The sequence below is a fragment of the Salmo trutta genome, chromosome 1, assembly GCF_901001165.1.
Source record: "Salmo trutta chromosome 1, fSalTru1.1, whole genome shotgun sequence".
NCBI lineage: Eukaryota > Metazoa > Chordata > Actinopteri > Salmoniformes > Salmonidae > Salmo > Salmo trutta.
In genome coordinates this window covers 27485998-27500760 of record NC_042957.1, presented here as the reverse complement: position 1 = coordinate 27500760, position 14763 = coordinate 27485998, and the positions used below count along the sequence as shown (strand labels likewise).

Here is a 14763-nt window from a genome sequence, read left to right as displayed (position 1 = left end):
AAAAAAGTGGTAGCTGGTAACACAATATTGAGCTAAACTGAGGACTCTAAAGATTGAGAGTGAATATCAAGTTAGGATGTTGAGTCTTCCATTAGCAGAGTAAGAAGCCCCAACAGAATTCAATTTGTGGAGTTGTGACTTGGGATAGACTATAATGACTTCAAAGAGATTTTGATCTCGATGCCAAACTTCAGAGACAGTGAAAGAAAATTGCCCATGCAGTCATAAGGGACTAGGCTACAACCCAGAATGGTTTAAACGACTTGGAAGATAAAACAGAACAATGACGAAACAATGAAAACATTGAGAACATTGCTTTACTGAAAGCACTGAAGATTACATTTTTGACAAATTTTGGAGCATCTCTAACGTTTTGTATCTGGACTGCATCTATTTATCACACTGCAAAGATAATTGATCTACGTTTTGACACACCCAACATGTCCAGTCCTTCGTTTATAGCAGCAGCTACTGAGAACATAAACATCTCAGCATTTCTTACGTCAGATCTACTGCCACCCAGTGGACACTATGTAAAATTACTAGGAACCTTCTTGATTAATACTGCAGGAGGATACATTATGACGCCGAGAATCAGCAGAAAATATAGATTACTGTCATTTTTCATTGTCCTAAAATATTTTTTGGCCATACTGTACATAGACCCTGATACTGATGGAAAGCATCCTTGCCAAAGGCACTTGTATCACATAGACACCAGCCATCATAATAATCTTACATCCATCGAGCTTAAAGGCATTCTAAACCCACTGCTGTGGTCAGCAAATGTATAACAAGGCATGAACAATTAAAGTGATACAAATCAATAGCATGATTTGCAATCAGTGTTATTTTGAGAGTAATGCAATAGAACATTTCTCAGAGGGAGCAGCTGTTGTCATTCCCAGCAGTAGTTTATCACTGTGGGAGAGAGAGTTTCTACTGCATGTCTCAAGAGATCCCTGTGTTCTGTGGGAAGTGATAGTCACACGTCTGCCTCTGACTGTGTCTCAGTCTGTGAATGACCTTGACTGGTCACATGCACTTGGAAGGAAGGGAGGAGAGGAGGAGAAGGATGGAGGATGAAAGATGAGAGAAGGGAAGAATGGAAAGGGGAGAAGGGGATGGAAATGGAGGAGGTAGGAGAGGATGCAGGCCCAGGCACGTCTTGCTCTGCCCTGGTCTGGGCCTGCTGGAGGTCTGCCCATAGAGGGGGAGAGAGGAGGAGTGTCTGCCTGACTAAACACAACAGCATCTCTCACAAGGGCCAGACACCATCACAAATCAACCCTGAGCTCGTCTGGATGTGGATGACAAATCATGTCTGTGGACTTGAGCGTAGACACTAAACTTGGCTGAGTCCTTTTCTATTCTTCACAAAACCGAACATCAAGCCATGAGGACCGATGCCAAGGGCATTACTCAAGTTTGTTTATATATGATCTCATTTATATCCTTCAAACTGGTGTGTCAAGTTCGTACCCACATTCAAAATCAAAATCTGTCTTTGCGTGAGAATAACACAAATAGGAGAGAATTAATATAAAACTGGACCAACTGAGGTCTTGTTGCTAGGACGCTCCAGCTGTAATGTCCTGCACAAATGAACTTTCACCTTTCCTCTTATTTGAAAACACAAATCAGCCCCTAAAGACTGCTGACACAGTGCCAAGGTATGAGTGTGTGCACACAGTAAATATCACCCAAGCAGACATTCAACATTAGGGCCCAGAACTTGTTATTCTCTGTGTGTTTTAGGTGGAGTGTAGCCAGGAATCTAGTTTTTCCATTTCCTCCTTTTATATAGTTTAATTTCTGAATGAGCTTATGTAATGATCTTGCGTCACAGGAAAAAATAAAGTATACTCCTAACTGGAGACATCTGTCCACTGGCCTGGCTGTAGAGCTCAGCTTGGCAACAGGATGATGAGAGCATAAAGTAAGAGGTTTACATTTGCAGGGCTCATTAAAGAACCCTTTTATAACCTGTTGGATTCAGCAGCAACACATCATCAACATTCCCATACCTGTGCTTGGTCATGAATTTGAGTGAAGCTGGAGCCTGGGACAGTTGTGTTTGAGCCAAGTGTGGAGTTTAGGGATATGTTTTGAATTAGAGCTACAAGGTGTTACCATTATAATTTGAATTTGACTCCTTTTGGATGATCCATGTGTGTGCTTGTAATGATGCGTAGATGTACTGAGTCATGGAGATGTGTGATAATATAAGGATCAATCATCTTGAAAGCCCCCTCCTCCATGTGCCCAGACCATGTTCACTGACCCACAAAAATGACACAATCCTCCCTCTAGTTACATTGTCTCCCAGGAGCCAGAGAGTAGCCAGAGGGAGCTTAGTGACACACGGTGCAACAGTGCCCACTCCTGGCTGCTCCAGGAACTGAGCTGTGACTGGGAATTACACAACTTCTGGAAAAGTCCAAAGCCACAGGGCTGAGTCACAGTGTCAACATCACCGCTAGGTTCTGTATAAATACCTAGCGGAAGACAGCCTCACTGCAATTCATCCGCTCTGAAGAGGCAAGATCAACAGGGAGGTGAGTGGTCCTCTTCTGCCTGGCAGCCCGGCTGGCTGGGAGGAAAATGCATATTGTGTGTCTTCAGGGTATCAGTCCTGTGCACAGCTGCCTTCTGCTACGCTAGACAGAACTGCAGTAGGAGTATCCTTGAAATGCTTGATTTGTCTTTAGAATTGTACCTGGGGCTGATGCTACAAATGTTTTGCCATGTTGTTTATTATGATAAATATTGTTTCTATTTGATTCTGCAGAAATTCTGCACAGTGATGATACTGTTATTCCTCATTCTTACTCATGGGTGACCTCTGTTCAAAACTGCTGCTGCCTCTGCCTGTGAATGACCCAGATATGTACTGCGTATATCGCAACATTTTAAGGCTGCAAGCTTTATCCAATGCATTTGCTATAAAGACTACACAATTGGATAATTCAATTCAACATCCTCAAAGGCACAAAGTCTCCCTGAGTTAGAGTGCTGTTATTGTGTTGATATTGTAGCTGCACAGGGCATGTTTGAGTGAGATGGACAGAGCAGAGAGCAATTAAGTCTGGACACTGCAGTTCTCAAGCCCCATTTTTTTCCCCTTGTAGAAGTATATTAGAATGTGCAAATCCCTTCTAATACAGAGCTCTGTCCATCTGCTTGATTGAGCAGAAATGTGGGTTCTACTTCTGGGTTCTATTAATGGTGTTCTACTTTTTCCTGCAAGTCATACAAGTGCTATTGGACCTTATTTATGAGTAGGACATTGTTTGAACGTGTAATTGACTTCTTTTTCTCCCATTATTATTTTCCCTTATATCCACCCAGACCTGTAAAATATGTAAGGCTAGTCCTGTGTCTGAAAATGTCAGCATTATGACTGTATCTTGCCATTTCCCTTAATGGCAAGATATTTCCTTCAATGGTGACATTTCAACTGAATATCTGGTACCACAATTGGAAGGATGTGTAATGGTTTCCAAATCTAAACATTGGGCTTTATTTTTTTCCCAACAATTCAGTGTTTTCTGGGAAGTTGCACAGTGAGCGTGTTGAATACACAAGGGATTATAGGGCTTCCTGGAATAATCACAGAGATTAGTGGAGAAGAATTTGTGTTTGTTTCGGTTCTATTCCAACAGGGATATCTATCAGATAAACGCCCACTAGGGGTGGATTCAATCTCTAGCGCCGAAGATCAGCGTTGTAGCGTGATTTTAATTTATAGGCAATGTTTCTGTGTTTGAGGAGACTGCATTCACAGTAAACGCTGCATATGTCGACTCAATCGAAAATGACCTTTACATTTCAACCGCGCTACAACGCTGCTCTTCGGCGCTAAGGGTTGAATCCAGCCCCTAATCTCCGCATTGTATCTGTGTCACAGGGCTTATCTTGAGCATAATGTCAATACTTATATCAAATTTAAAAAGTATACAATAGGAGAAATGTCTATGATGTAATGCAGTATAATCCCACTTAATCGTTTGGAACAAATCAGCAAATGTCAGCATTAAAGGAAAAGGTTTCAAATGATGCTGTGTCACAGTATTGTCTTTGTTATATAGGCAACATTACCCTCTAGTGGGTAATATCAACATCACAACAACACCAAGGTCAGACGTGGACTATACAGGTATTCCCAAACTGGGGTAATACAGGTATTCTCAAACGCGCAATTCCGTCGGTGGTACGCCAAATAAAAATGTGATTCACATCTATTTTACACATTTTGAAACAGTCTATTTATATTTTCCAACGGGGCTATACATTTGGGTGTTTTTTTCTCGCCTGAGTAGCCTCCTTTCACTTCCAAAAATAAAATGAAACCATCTAGTGTTCAGCGAAATAACAACACAATGTCAAATACAGGTAGCCTAGTCAAATAATTAACATCCAATCACATTAACCGTTACTCTCTCGGGGGAATTCCACTAACGGTCCGTATGTAGCCAAACGTAGCTGCTGCTCATTCCGTTTACTCGAAAAAGGATAAATGGTTAAAGAAAAGTAAGGCCCGCGTCCATAGAGACACACACCAGCTCTACTGGTAACGTTAGTACTGCTACTACCAGCAGTACTACACCTGCACCTGTCGACGACACAAGTTGTTCTGTTCCACTAGCATATCCAATGCTAGCATCAGTAATTCTACATTTGTTGTTAGTCCAGCTAGCATGGACACTGACAGTTGTGAATCCGATGCAGCCGAAAAGCTACTGCCCCCTTACCCGGGAAAGCACCGAACAACAGACAGGGACGTTGGACCATCGAAGAGGCGCAAATATGATGAGAAATATATTGATTTGGGGTTCACTTATATTGGGAGTAGTGCCATTCCTCAGCCACAGTGTGTTATATGTGCAAAAGTACTATCTCACAACTCGATGAAACCTTCACTCTTGCGCAGACATTTAGAAACAAAACATGCCAATTTGAAAAATAAGCCATGGGAGTTTTTTTAGCAAGAATTAAGACGACTTTCGAGTAGTAAGACATGTATAAAAGCAACAGATACCATTAAAATGAGCTAGAAGAGTCATGGTGAGCCCCATACTATTGTGGAGGACTTAATTCTCCCTGCTGCCGCGGATATGGCTGGGACAATGCTGGGAGAAAAGGCCAAAAAAACGATACAGACAATGCCTTTGTCAAACAACACTGTTTCACGACGCATCAGTGACATGGCAGGAGATGTTTTGAAACAATTACTGCTTCGCATACAAGCCAGTGAATTCTATGCATTACAGCTGGATGAGCCAACACACATGGCGGGCCTGGCACAGCTCCTGTTATATGTCCGTTACGTTTATGGGGGGTCAATTAAGGAATACATCCCTCTTCTGCAAACCAGGACAACAGGAGAGGATATTCTTAAAGTACTGGACAGCTTTGTGATATCAAATGGTCAAGATATGTTGGTATCTGTACTGATGGCGTAAAAGCAATGATAGGGAGACATAGTGGACTGGTAACACGGGTGCAAGCAGTTGCTCCCGACCCCACTTGGGTACACTGCAGCATCCACCGAGAGGCTCTTGCTGCCAAGGGAATGCCTGACAACTTGAAAGACGTTTTGGACACTACAGTGAAAATGGTTAACTTTGTTAAAGCAAGGCCCCTGAACTCTTGCGCATTTTCTGCACTATGCAATGATATGGGCAGCGACCATGTAACACTTTTGCAACATACAGAAGTGGGCTGGTTATCAAGGGGCAAAGTATTGACACTTTTTTTTTTTTTATTAAGAGACGAGCTTAAAGTTTTCTTTACTGACCATAATTGACACTCTTATGTTTAATAAATGTATCGTATAGTGTGTGTGTGGCAGGCTTACAATGATGGCAAAAAAACAACATTTGAGAGTGCGCTGACCCTGGTGCTAGAGGGGGTACGCAGCTGAAGGTTAAATGTTTGAAGGGGTACGGAACTATAAAAAGTTTGGGAACCACTGGACTATGAGGTCATTTTGCAGTGCTTTTCAGAAGAGGCGTTATGATTACATCCGAAATACCCTAAGCCCCAAGTAGCTACCATAGACGTTTTCCCCCATAAATGTTTTAAATCTCGGTTTTGCCAGTTATATTGTATCATGTCTGTTTTTCAGGTGTGTACTGCATCAGTCGCTTGGTATCTAAGAAACAGTAATGATGAGAGTCTTTGGGTCACTAGTGGGCCTTGCTTTGCTTCTGGTATCTACTGAGTGTCTGCTGCCTCCATCCAAGGAGGATCTAAGCCGTAAGCCATCATATAACTAAATATCTTCAAATTGTTCAGAATAGCGGTATACTGTATAATGCAGGATATTTTTAAGTCGCTGTGGAGATTTATTTTGAGCGATTGTTCTCTACAGAGATTTCTCTACTGGGGGTGAAGTACCTGGACAAGCAGATAGAGAATGCCATCAGTGGGGTGAAGGAGATGAAGACAGTGATGGAGAGGTCTGGAGATGATCACAATAAGTTCCTGAGTGCCCTGGAGAAAACTAAACAGCAAAAAGCGGTAAAGTGCATTTGAGCAACGCACTATACCATGAGCTTTCATCACTGTTTTGGACAAAAATAAGTTAAAGATCACACTACATTTTGTGTTCAATTCATCAGCTATAGTCACCTAGTTCTTTTTAACCACTGACTCAGTTGCTGTGTTTGTTTCCCAGGATGCTCTGAAGGCAGCTCAGGAGATGGAGACTAAACTGAGTGAGGAGCAGGAGGTGTGCAACGGCACCATGCAGTCTCTGTGGGAGGAGTGCAAGCCCTGTCTGAAGAACACCTGTATCAAATACTACTCCAGGACCTGCAGCAGTGGCGCCGGACTGATCGGCAGACAGGTACCGCCTCAACTACACAGAACTATCATCAATCAATCTCCACATCGGTTTGCAATTGTAGTTCAAATATGTTGTGTGAGCTAGACGTACAGAGACATGCAGGACAGCTGATCAATGTGTTTAAGCTATTGTTATACAATCCTTCCAAATAAAATAGGTTACTGTTGTACTAGCTGCTTTCTCCTGTTTCTCTCTCAGCTGGAGGAGGTTCTGAACAGGACCTCTCCATTCTCCATCTGGATCAACGGGGAGAACATGAATGTTCTGGAGAGGGAGGACCAGGAGCAGAGCCAGAGGTTCCAGAACCTGGAGGAGCGTTACTCCGACGTGGCCGATGGGGTGGACAGTATCTTCATGGACAGCTTGAGGGTGTTTGACCACATGCGTTCCCTCAACCCTCCCATGTTTTCCAGCCCCTTCCACATGCCCAGTATCTGGGGTCAGAGTGAGAGGGCCAATGAGAGAGCAGAGATGGCAGAGGCGAGCGAGGTGCACTCCCGTATGGTCAGGTCCGCTTTGCAGGACCCAGACTTCCATGGGTTCCACAACATGTTCTCTCCTATGATGGACATGGCCCGGAATATCTTCAGCTCCATGGGGCCTGTCATGGACGCAGACGCTAACTTTGACATCAACCCCTCAGAGGGTATACCTCAGTCCTAATTAGACAACTGTTATTATACAATAACATGGTGTTAACGTTTACATAAATGATCTTGGGCTTCTTTTTTCCACAGAGGGGAGTGTGAATGAGGATGCTGTTGTGACAAAGCCTTCCGGTATGACCTGCAGAGAGATACGTCGCAATTCTGCTGGCTGCATTAAACTGCGAGGAGAGTGTGAAAAATGCGTAGCGATCCAGGATATTGGTAAAGCTCATCAGATTTTGGGGTATTTTCTCTTTCGCACAATTCTGCAACATTCATATAACCCAGGTGATTCATAACTCAGAGGTCAAAACAGGTCCGAACAAAAACATGTAAAATTATCATTGGCACATCATAAGGAGTAGCATTCATCATGCAACACTTTCAAGTGTCTACGATACCACAAAGTCAGGCCTTGGCTGAGTCAGGTATTTTTTTTATTTAACCTTCATTTAGCTAGGCAAGTCAGTTAAGAACCAATTCTTATTTACAATGACGGCCTACCAAAAGGCAAAAGGCCTCCTGCGAGGACAGGGATGGGATTAAAAAGAAAAATATAGGACAAACACACATCATGACAGTAGAGACACCACAACACTACATAAAGAGAGACCTAAGACAACAACATAGCATGGCAGCAACACATGACAACACAGCATGGTAGCAGCACAAAACGGGTTGTGACGTTGTATTCATTGTGACGACTGCTGTTCATCTAATTATTAACTGTTTATAATTACGTGATTCAATTAATCAGGTAATCATTAACTCAGTAACCTGGGGCACCATGGGAAAAGTTTGTTTTTATTGAGTTTCCGTTTCCCAAATTAACTCAAAGAATATCAGAATATAGATTTACAGCAGTCGCTAATTAATTAATTTCCTCTACAGTCTCATCCTGAACGTCGCATAATTCGTGAATCTGCACAAACCCGAGTCTCACTAAATGATTCCGTACGACACCAATTGAGTTTATAATGTATTTACTAACATGCTAAAGGATAACATAAGATACACATACACAAACACACAGTCTAGCCTATTGATTAAAAATGTGTACAATGAAACAGGTTCCCGTTTCACATGTTACACAAAATGGGGATTTAGAAAGAGAGAGAAAGAGAGTGCACGAGAGAAAAGCACACTTGGATACATTTGTAAACTATGCTTAGTTTAGCCCTAACACCTTGCCCCGAACTGCTGCTCTTATTGGTCAGAATATAATGATGTAATTACTTGTTGAAAATCTCTTCTCTGATGGCGGCACTTATTTCGTTACCGGGTGTAAGTCTCTGCTTGTCCACACGATGTCAGTGTCCTTTCTCTTAGTTGTCTGTTTCCTTGCCCTTGTTCTGAAAAAGGGTCTTCTCCGGACGGCTAATCAGCCATGTATAGATGGTTCCAGTGTGGGAATGAAAGCAGTGTAGACACACGATTCCTTGGATAGAATTACCGGGTGGTCCTGCTTGAATTCACCCTCTTAGAAACAGCTACTCATCCGTAGCATACATTGTTAAGAGGTTCTTTTGTCTTCCTCAACCTCATGTTGCGTTTTGGGGTTGCGACTACTCGGACCTTAGACAACTAATTTCAAAGTTCACTTTTAAAAAACATTCTCTTTGATCTGGACATTTTCCACACAACGTACAATATGTATACATCATGTGCATATTATGAAAACTCTTCCAGTTACAATGTTTTCGTTATAACGTCGTTATTTAACTTTTAATAACATTAAAAAAAACGACATTCATTTTCATATTCCATCTATCGTTATTACCACCATTTTTGCAGATTAAATATATTGTCCCAAAGTCCATTTATTGCATGTTGCTGTTCTGAGGTAGATTCTCCATAGGGCCCACTCACACATTCCAAACCTCCACACTGAGAGGACAAAGGATTTTGTCTGCTGTCTTAAGATTTACAATGGGCGTGAGGTGTCATAAAACCCCTCACCTCCCTATTTCCCCCCTCTGGTGGGTGTGAGAGATATCTCTGTAGGACTGTGTTCTATGGAAAGCTGACCCGAACAGGACAGTCATGACACATGGTACAAACGTTATTGGGCACAGACAACAGCACAAAGGCAAGAAGGTAGAGACAACAATACACATGTGAAGCAGCCACAACTGTCAGTAAGAGTGTCCATGATTGAGTCTTTGAATGAAGAGATGGAGATAAAACTGTCCAGTTTGAGTGTTTTTTTGCAGCTCGTTCCAGTTACGAACTGAAAAGAGAAGTGACCCAGGGATGTGTGTGCTTTGGGGACCTTCAACAGAATATGACTGGCAGAACAGTTGTTGTATGTGGAGGATGAGGGCTGCAGTAGGTATCTCAGATAGGGGAGAATGAGGCCTATAAATAAGCATCAACCAATGGGTCTTGCGATGGGTATACAGAGATTACTAGTTTACGGAAGAGTATAGAGTGCGGTGATGTGTCCTATGAGGAGCATTGGTGGCAAATCTGATGGCCGAATGGTAAAGGACATCTAGCCGCTCGAGAGCACCCTTACCTGCCGATCTATAAATTAGGTCTTCGTAATCTAGCATGGGTAGGATGGTCATCTGAATCAGGGTTAGTTTGGCAGCTGGAGTGATAGAGGAAACCAAGTCTAGATTTAACCTTAGCCTGCAGCTTTGATATTTTCTGAGCGAAGGACAGTGTACCGTCTAGCCATACTCCCAAGTACTTGTATGAGGTGACTAAGTCAGAGGTAGTAATCAAACCGGTGGAGAGGGGCATTCTTCTTACCAAACCACATTACCTTTGTTTTGGAGCTGTTCAGCACGAGTTTAAGGGCAGAGAAAGCTTGTTGGACACTAAGAAGTCTTTGTTGTAGAGCGTTTAACAATCAGAGTATAAGACTGTATCATCTGCATATAAATGGATGAGAGAGCTTACTGCCGAGCTATGTTGTTAATGTAAATTGAGAAGAGTGTGGGGCCTAGGATCGAGCCCTTGGTGACAAGCAGTGGCTGAGACAGTAGATGTTCTGACTTTATACACTGCACTCTCTGAGAGAGGTAGTTAGCAAACCAGGCCAAAGACCCCTCTGAAACACCAATACTCCTTAGCTGCCCCACAAGAATGGAATGGTCTACCGTATCAAAAGCTTTGGACAAGTCAAAATAATAGCAACACAACATTGCTTAGAATCAAGGACAATGGTGACATAATTTATGACCTTTAAGGTTGCAGTGTCACATCCATATCCGGGTGGAAACCAGATTGCATATCAGAGAGAATACTATAAACATCAAAAAAGCCAGTCAGTTGATTATTGACAACTTTTTCCAACACTTTTGAACGCGGAACGAGGGGGAGCTCAGTATTGTTGTTTTGAAAGTGTATTAGTAGCTAGCTACCTTTTTTTGTTTGGATCCCGCAACGCAGTTGGCATCAGTTGCTGGGACTGCTAGTCTCTGTCCAGTGATCCTGCCGACCAAGGACTGGTCTGAGGAGCTATTTGGCATAGCAGCTAGCCTATTCATATGAAATGGCGCCGACAGAGAGGGCTGCCGTGCTTCTAGCTTCTAGGAAACTTCGCAGTATTTTGTTTTTTATGTATTATTTCTTACATTATTAGCCCAGAATTTTTTTTGTGTTATTACATACAGCCGGGAAGAACTATTGGATATCAGTGGCGGTAACTTACCAGCACTACCAGCATTACGACGAGGAATACGACTTTCCCGAACCGGATCCTTTGTTCGCACCCCCCAGGGCAATTGGACTGATTCCAGAGGCTGACCCAAAACATTGCCGGCGGAGTAGAGGTACTCGGAGTGGTCTTCTAGTCCGACTTAGTAGGCGCGCACAGCACCCACCGCTTCGGAGTATATTACTCGCTAATGTTCGGTCTCTGGATGATAATATTGACGAGCTCAGGGCGAGGGTTTCTTTCCAGAAAGACATCAGGGATTGTAACATACTCTGTTTCTGGGTCTGAACCCCGTCCTGTGCAACTGGGTCCTTGACTTCCTGATGGGCCGCCCCCAGGTGGTGAAGGGAGGAAACAAGACCTCCACTTCACTGATCCTCAACACTGGGGCCCCACAAGGGTGCATGCTCAGCCCCCTCCTGTACTTCCTGTTCACCCATGACTGTGTGGCCAAGAACGCCTATAACTCAGTTATCAAGTTAGCAGACGACACAACTGTAGTAGGCTTGATTACCAACAATGACGTGACAGCATACAGGGAGGAGGTGAGGGCCCTGGATGTGTGGTGCCGAAAATAAATTCGTACTCAACGTCAACAAAACAAAGGAGATGAATCGTGGACTTACAATACACATTGACGGGACCGCAGTGGAGAAGGTGGAAATCTTCAAGTTCCTCGGCGTACACATCACTGACAAACTGAAATGGTCTACCCACACAGACAGTGTGGTGAAGAAGGCACAACAGCGCCTCTTCAACCTCAGGAGGCTGAAGAAATGTGGCTTGGCACCTAAAACCCTCACAAACTTTTACAGATGCACGATTGAGAGCATCCTGTCGGGCTGTATCACCGCCAGGAACAGTAACTGCACCGCCCGCAATCGCAGGGCTCTCCAGAGTGTGGTACAGTCTGCCCAACGCATCACCAGGGGCAAACTACCTGCCCTCCAGGACACCTACAACACCTGATGTCACAGGAAGGCCAAAAAGATAATCAAGGACATCAACCACTGCCCGTTCACACCGCTATCACCCAGAAGGCAAGGTCAGTACAGGTTCATCAAAGCTGGGACTGAGAGACTGAAAAACAGCTTTTATCTCAAGGCCATCAGACTGTTAAATAGCTGAAAAATATCATTCTCTCTACTATTATTCTGACATTTCACATTCTTAAAATAAAGTGGTGATCCTAACTGGCCTAAGACAGGGAATTTTTACTCGGATTAAATGTCAGGAATTGTGAAAAACTGAGTTTAAATGTATTTGGCTAAGGTGTATGTAAACTTCCGACTTCAACTGTAGTTAAGCTGCAGCTGGCTCAGAACAGAGCGGCATGTCTTGCTCTTCATTGTAATCAGAGGGCTGATATAAATACTATGCATGCCAGTCTCTCTTGGTTAAGAGTTGAGGAAAGACTGACTGCATCACTTCTTTTTATAAGAAACATTGTGTTGAAAATCCCAAATTGTTTGCATAGTCAATTTACACACAGCTCTGACACACACACTTACCCCACCAGAAACGCCACCAGGGGTCTTTTCACAGTCCCCAAATCCAGATCAAATTCAAGAAACAGTACAGTATTATATAGAGCCATTATTGCATGGATCTCCGTTCCATCTCATATTGCTCAAATAAACAGCAAACCTGGTTTTAAAAAACAGATAAAGCAACACCTCACGGCACAACGCCTCTCCCCTATTTGACCTAGATAGTTTGTGTGCATGTATTGACATGTAGGGTACGTGTGCCTATCAATGTAGTTCTGTCCTTGCGCTGTTCTGTCTATTCATGTTCTGTATTATGTCATGTTTCATATTTTGTGTGGACCGCAGGAAGAGTAGCTGCTGCTTTTGCAACAGCTAATGGGGATCCTCATAAAACCCCAAAAATATTTCTCATGAACAGGGAAAAATAGAAATTGGCCTATAACATTTAGGATCAGCTTGATCTCCGCCTTTAAATAAAGGACGCACCGTGGCTGCCTTCCAAGCAATGGAAACCACCCCAAAGAGGAGACAGGTTAAAAAGGTCAGAGATTGGCTTGACGATAATAGGGGCTGGAACCTTAAAGAAGAAAGGATCTAAACCATCTGACTGTTTTTTTGGGGTCAAGTTTAAGGAGCTCCTTTAGCAGCTTAGACTCAGCGACAGCCTGCAAGGAGCAACTTTGCAGCAGGGCAGGGGAAAAAGAGGAGCATCGGGTCTAGTCGCATTAGAAGGGGTGGGAGATGAGGAAATGTTGTACAGGCAATGAGGCATGGCTGAGTCAAATAGGAATCCTGACTTATTGAAGTGGTGATTAAAGAGCTCAGCCATGGGCTCCATGTCAGTAACAACCACATCAACATTAAGGGACATTGGCAGCTACGAGGAGGGTTTATTCTTCAGGTCTTTAACAGTTTTCCAGACCTTCTTGGGGTTAGACCCACAGAAAGAGAACTGCTCCTTAAACTAACTTTGGCCTTCCGAATAGGTATAACAAGTTGCTATTACATCACACCAAAAGTTGCTGACATAGGGCTAAAGGGACACCAGTGACTCTGTTGACTATAGAGTTGTGTATTACATGAAATGCGGTTCTCTCCTCCAGACTGCTCAGGGAAGAAGCCTCTGGCTGGTCCTCTGAAGGAGGACCTGGAGCAGGCCCTGGCCATGGCAGAGAAGTTCACTCAGGAGTACAGCAAGCAGCTGAGGAAGTTTGAGGAGCAGATGTCCAACACCTCCACCCTGCTGGACCTTTTCAGCAAGCAGTTTGGCTGGGTGTCTGCCCTGGCCAACAACACCAACAACAAGGATGGAATCTTCAAGATCGAAACGGTGAGACTCCATAGTCTGCAATGCGTTGTATCCTATTTCTTTGTAACATGGTCTTATGAATAGACTTACGTCTTGAATTCCTCCAAGGTCATGTCCAAGGACACAGAGGACCCTGAGAAGCCAGGGGACACCAATGTGTCTGTCCAGTTGTTTGACAACCCTCCCATGACCTTCAGTGTGCCTGGAGACATCCCCTGGAATGACCCCAAGTTCTCTGAGGTGGTGGCACAGCAGGCCCTAGACCTCTACAAACAGACCACTGTGTGAGTGCTTCTGTGTCATTGGACCAATAATAATCGTACTAATCACACCAGGCTTCATAGCAAGTACATTTTAAAGTGAGATAGGAGACAAATGTCCTGAAGTGGGTTTAGATTTTTAATTGACCTTTTTCTTTCCAGGGTGGTGAAGTAGAAATCGGAGGACACCCCACCGTGCACGACTACACAAAGCAGAATGTTCAGGATGACTTCACGGTCAACTAGAAATAGAAGTGAAACCTATCATCATTGTTGAGCATATTATTACAAGTAATTGTATATTCTGTGTAACTAGAGCTCGTCCTGCTGTAAGAACCGAACAATAAATAAACACACCATGTCCTGTTGTCTTGAGGAGAAAGAATATTGTACTGCTGTTGCCCTTGAGTAAAACCTGCTCACGGCTTTTCACTTCATGTTAATTGCTACTGTTCCTTTTGTAGTTTTGTGCTCTTCTGCACAGCAACGTGCAATATAAATAAATGAGACCTGACAAAAACACCACCACTGTATCTC

The 14763-nt window shown here is 43.4% G+C and overlaps 1 protein-coding gene across 1 annotated transcript; it reads left to right on the top strand.

Annotated features, from left to right (window-relative positions):
* The first annotated feature begins 2457 nt into the window (after positions 1 to 2457).
* LOC115192776 (clusterin-like) lies at positions 2458 to 14751 on the top strand. Its single transcript, XM_029751632.1, has 9 exons — positions 2458 to 2558; positions 6131 to 6261; positions 6377 to 6525; positions 6683 to 6853; positions 7052 to 7499; positions 7591 to 7722; positions 13761 to 13987; positions 14075 to 14250; positions 14389 to 14751. The coding sequence occupies exons 2-9, from the start codon at positions 6171 to 6173 to the stop codon at positions 14399 to 14401; spliced, it is 1407 nt and encodes a 468-aa protein (XP_029607492.1). The 5' UTR covers positions 2458 to 2558; positions 6131 to 6170; the 3' UTR covers positions 14402 to 14751.
* Positions 14752 to 14763: the final 12 nt, after the last annotated feature.